Genomic DNA, 5,076 nt, shown 5'->3' with positions numbered 1-5,076 from the left:
ACCTGGTGGTTGTTTGGGTACATTGCCTTAGGCTCGAAAAAAATCGGCTTGACGGCCTGCGGGATCTCTTCGGGAGTCCCGCGGGAGAAGGTGCATTCTCAACCCGTACCCACTGTAATGGAGAATCAACATCAGAACAGACTCAACATTAGTTTCTCTCCCCTCCTGATGTTCTTTGTCTTTCAGTTTGTGTGTGGAAGCAAAAACTCCAACTTTGTCCTTGTCTCCATCACTTCAACCTCTGGTGGTGCATCCATGTGTGTATACTTTGAAATGTATTAAACAGATCAATTCATAACCACCAAAGTCCAGGGATAAATTGTTTATCTAAATATTCACCTGCATTTACATAATGTCACCACAAGAGTGCAGTAAATCCAAATATTGAGATTTGATGTGTAGGATAAAACGATGAAAAAACGAAAATACGATATTTAACAATACATGAACAACAATAGCATATTCTGTTATAATAATTAATATGTATTTGTTTGAAATGATATACCTGTTTTAAAACACAGTGCATAGGCTAAAATTGCAAAAAGCAGGTTTAATTACATCAATTGTTTGTGTGTGTGTGTGTGTGTTTGAGTGTATGAGAGAGAGAGAGAGAGAGAGAGAGAGAGAGAGTGTGTGTGTGGTGTCTCTGTGTCTGTCCTTCCTGTTCCGTACCATATCCGGCTGTTCCATAATAAAAACCAGACGCTGTGTGACTTCAGGGGGGTGTGTCCAGGTGTGCGGCCCCTGGAGACCAAATTATTATTTTCTTTATCAGGCCAGTGGAGTGACACGCCCTGAAATTGGTGTGTGCCCTGGTGTTGCAGTATCTCAGGAATCCTAACATTCTTGAGATGTGTTGTTGGCACATCACTTCATAGTTTCGATAAAATAGTAAAATTTGTAAATTTTTAACATTTGATAATGTTATCTATTTCCTTTCTGTAATTATGTTCACGCAATTTGCAGATTATCACTTTTTGCTTTTAGTGTCCAATCGACCTTGGCAATGGTGGTGTAGATCACTGTTGTGTATAATGTTGGATGTAGATACATAAATATTCGTTGTGTGAAATGTTGGTGATTGCATTGGCTTTAGATTTAAAAATATATATATATCTCAAGGAGAAAACAAACATACATTTTACACAGAACACATCTTTATTGTTCAGGATTTATAGGCTCAATAAAAATGTCCCGTATGAAACACTTTTCGCGATTTGTTTACAACATATTGAAAATGTCAAGAAAAGACAATGTTTTCTGTTGCAAAGTGATATTTCCCACACAGCAGAAGTGATATATATATAAATGTTTTTAAAACACACATTGAAGTAAACCCACCTAAAAGCACTGTCATCCACTTATTCAGAAAGTAAAGGTCCCTGATTTGGTTAATCAATAATAAAAATATGTTTCTTGCATGTGTTAAAAAAATACAGTAACCCACTTGTATAGTCTAAGTAACATTTTAATATTGATTAAAGCTCAGCCATTTCAAGCACTTCTTGTGCTACCTTATACATTTCCTTCAATCCCTCATCAAGCACAGCTTTTGTGGTAACATAAGATATCCCAGCTGCTGCCACACTTCCAACACCAGGGACGAGGACACACAATGCCTCAATACCACCTGCTGCCAAAAGTCGTCCTGCCATTGCTGTGTTAAGAAATGTTTTACTAGCAATCGCCTGGACAAGTTTAGATTCTTTAACCTTTTCTAGTATTCGCTTGTCTACTCTCTTGCCCAGCTTTGTAAGGGATTTGTCATCTAGACCAAAGGAATGGTAGCATGTGGTGAAGTAAGATACTACCATGGCAACATCACATGCAGCTGACAGGCCTGGCACTGGAGCTGCTGCTATGCCAGCTGATGCAGCAGCCAAAGCCCAGCTTGTTTTCTTGAATATCTTGTATTTCTTTTCAAGACACTGCTTGGAATAAACTGGCAAACTCAGAACAAGGGCATCTCTCTTGTGATCTGGAAGATCTGTCTCCAGAGCTTTTTGGAGCTCTTTGAAATCAAATCTATCTAGGTCACAAGATGAGATCAAGAAGACGTGAGGAGATCCCATTTCCTTGAGATTTTGCTCACAATCCTCTCTTATTGTTTGACAAGTTTCATTCTCCATCACCCCTCTTCTTGCAGCATTTGCTACATCTTGGTCAATCATTGAACGAACAAAGTAGAAATTCTTTCCCGTCCCCTTAATTTCCTTTGCCAACAATAGGTCATTCTCTGTGAACCTTTTTCCACCAACTATGATAAAGAAGTCATAGATTTGAAATGTTACATCTTTCATGTAGGTCTTTGCTTTGAACTTTGGGCTTCCAATCCCGGGCAGGTCCCAGATCTTCACATTGGGCATAGATGGGTGTTTGTACATGGCACACTCAGTGGTGGTTTCTTTCTCCCCAATTTTTGCAGCTAATTCATCTGCATCACCGACCCCTCTGATGGCATTCACTAAGGAAGACTTTCCTGCCCCAGTTACTCCTGTTATAGCAATGTTGAGCACCACATTATGCAACTTATCTAGTACTTCTCTGGCTTTAGCCATGGCCGGTTCCAAGGCTGGTGTACTAGAATCATTCAATAAAGCATTGGTATCATCCTGCTGATCAGCCATGATCTAAAAGGAAACGGTAACATTTCATTACATAGTGGAATGTAGAAAGCAAGTTCAATTACATGACCATGTATGTGCAAGAATAAAGGCATGTTGACAAAAATCTGAAATGTGCATGCAATGTACAGTATCAGTGATTTATTTTATTTGATTAAAGTGGCACACACCAGAGAAAGTAAAAGTCTGGCTTCAGAAAGTAAGTCCTGCCATGTATTAGGCTGCGTTCAGACTGCCAGCCAAAATCCGATTTTTAGCCCATTCAGATTTGTATCGGATGTCACTTTTGAAGTCTGAACAGTGACAGATCACATGAAATCCGATTTTTGCAAAACGGTTGCAAACCACATCCAGGAGGTAGTTTCATATTGCATTCGTATCGGATATGGACAGATGCGTCTCAGTCTGAACTCCCAACACTCAGATCGGATTTGACTGCCCATGACGTGACTTTACGTGCAAGACCGCCCACCTATTTTGAGTTGTAGAGCAACGTTACGGCTATGTCTTTTGACCATGTTATGTTAAACGTGACTTAACAATACTCAGTGCTAAATAGAGCATTATGCAGTCCCTGCTCTGTTTCTATGGAAGTTGCAAGAATCCACATTGTTCTATTAAATGCCGTTAAATAATTAGATAGCCTTCCAACAGTTTGAAGCGGAGCTTGCCACTGATTGGTTTCGGTTTCTGTCGCGCAAATGCGCACACGTATGCATGCATTCAATGAACACTCACCTAGTTGTATTGTTCTATGTTTAATCACACCAAATTAGCAAGTATTTCCTGCTGAAGGCAGAAATGTTTGTTTTCGTTGCTACAGCAACCTGTCAGATCTGTTACTAATGTGACCCAGTCTGAACAGAGCCATATCCGATTTGGACACTTGCTTAAGGCAGTGTGAACAGTCAGCCCTAAAAATATTCGGATATGAGAAGGAATCAGATTTGAATCAGATTCGTCTGCAGTCTGAACGCGGCCTTAGTTCTACCTATGCACTTATCACAGGTGATTTCTTATTAGATGATCTACCTGGCTTCAGACAAAGATTGTTATGGCGGAGCAAGATACTTAATCAGAAGCTTCGATTTTATGCAGTGACTGTTCCATGGAAGTTTATAGCCTCTGCTCGATTCAGGTTTCCAGAAGTGGCTTCTGATTAAATATATTGCTCTGCAATTTATACTGTTTGATTAAGAGTTGTGTTAATTAGAATCAGCTGAATAAGTGAATGGTTGGAACACAAATGTGACAGGACTTTCACTTTCTGAAGCTGGTCTTTTCCAACTCTGGCACACAAACAAAGTTAGAAACAGTGAAGGACAATGTGAAAAAAACAGATATGGCCTATTGTCTGTGGAGTGTGACAGTCACCTAAGTGATGGCTATTAGAAATATGACATACCACATGAACAACATAAATTAAGTATAAAGTCTGCAAAGTACAAGACTGAAAGAACAATTATGTGAACTAAGGTGTATTATTGAAAGTGTAACCGATTTGAACATTAAAGTGGCAAGTGCATCATTTAATGACTTGGATTTATATAGCGCCTTTCATAGTACTCAGTACTCAGTACTCAGTACCATGGTACACAGACCTCTGGACTGGTTAAGATGCACTATGAACTGGTCGATTTTAGAATTACAAATCAGAATAAATTGAACATGTGGTTAAACTTACAATGAAAGTCTTCACTTTTGCCAAAAGCGATGCTGGAACTGTGTCCTTGTAGTTGTAGTAATGTGTCTCTTCCACACTTCCACTCATGTGAACTTCAGTAGTGTCAGTGTGTGGGGTGAACTGTGTTTCAGGTTTTAAACCATACAATGACTTGTAAAGGTGGAGCTTACAGTAGATCTGGGTGGGGATTGTAACTGCTGTCTGTTGAATATTCAGCAGTGGTTTTGTCCATGTGAGGATTGCCCACTCTTCACCACATAAAGCCTACCTTACATTGACAGACTTTGCAAAGATTTGGAAAAGATTTTTGAAAGACTATACTGTCTCAGACCCTCTCACATCTAAAGACAATTCATTGAGTTTTTAGTCACAGTTTAGCCACAGGCCAGTCTCAGATTAGGATTTTGCAAAGACTGTGGGTCACTATTTACAAGACTGCTGCTAGATTCCTTCAAATTATTTCCACCGTGCACTAGGCTACACGTCATCATCAACAGGAACTCACATGATAGCCTACTCATATCAAAGTATTTTTTTCGCGTTTTGTGCAGCATTGTTTGATGTGTGACATCACTAACAGATATAGAATAGCATAGTTAACATTTTAACATACCTGTTAGAAATCATTAGTTAAGTTAGAACAGGAATGTTTAAGCTTTAAAATGTCTACCTTAACACTATCAACTCTCTTTAAACTATGCAACCACCATGTTTACCCTAGCTACACCTTAATAACCATATCTACATTATCTATCTATAATTTTTTTT

At 39.0% G+C, this 5,076-nt stretch overlaps 1 protein-coding gene across 1 annotated transcript; it reads right to left on the bottom strand.

Moving 5' to 3' along the window:
• Positions 1-1,390: 1,390 nt before the first annotated feature.
• On the bottom strand, positions 1,391-4,400 carry LOC134062650 (interferon-inducible GTPase 5-like). Its single transcript, XM_062518740.1, has 2 exons — positions 4,309-4,400; positions 1,391-2,630 (listed from the first exon to the last, which is right to left on the bottom strand). Exons 1-2 carry the CDS (start codon positions 4,393-4,395, stop codon positions 1,479-1,481), a joined length of 1,239 nt encoding a protein of 412 aa, XP_062374724.1. The 5' UTR covers positions 4,396-4,400; the 3' UTR covers positions 1,391-1,478.
• Between the last annotated feature and the right edge of the window lie 676 nt (positions 4,401-5,076).

The sequence above is a fragment of the Sardina pilchardus genome, chromosome 17, assembly GCF_963854185.1.
Source record: "Sardina pilchardus chromosome 17, fSarPil1.1, whole genome shotgun sequence".
Taxonomy (NCBI): Eukaryota; Metazoa; Chordata; class Actinopteri; order Clupeiformes; family Clupeidae; genus Sardina; species Sardina pilchardus.
Note: the sequence above shows the minus strand (reverse complement) of the source record. Positions and strands in the feature narration are given on the sequence as shown.

What these genes read in the sequence shown, in the direction of transcription:
- LOC134062650 (XM_062518740.1), bottom strand. Translation starts at nt 4,395, where the DNA reads ATGAGTGGAAGTGTGGAAGAGACACATTACTACAACTACAAGGACACA. An exon ending in CAAAAGTGAAGACTTTCATT is followed by an intron (nt 2,631 to 4,308) that starts GTAAGTTTAACC and finishes GTTTCCTTTTAG; the next exon opens with ATCATGGCTGATCAGCAGGA.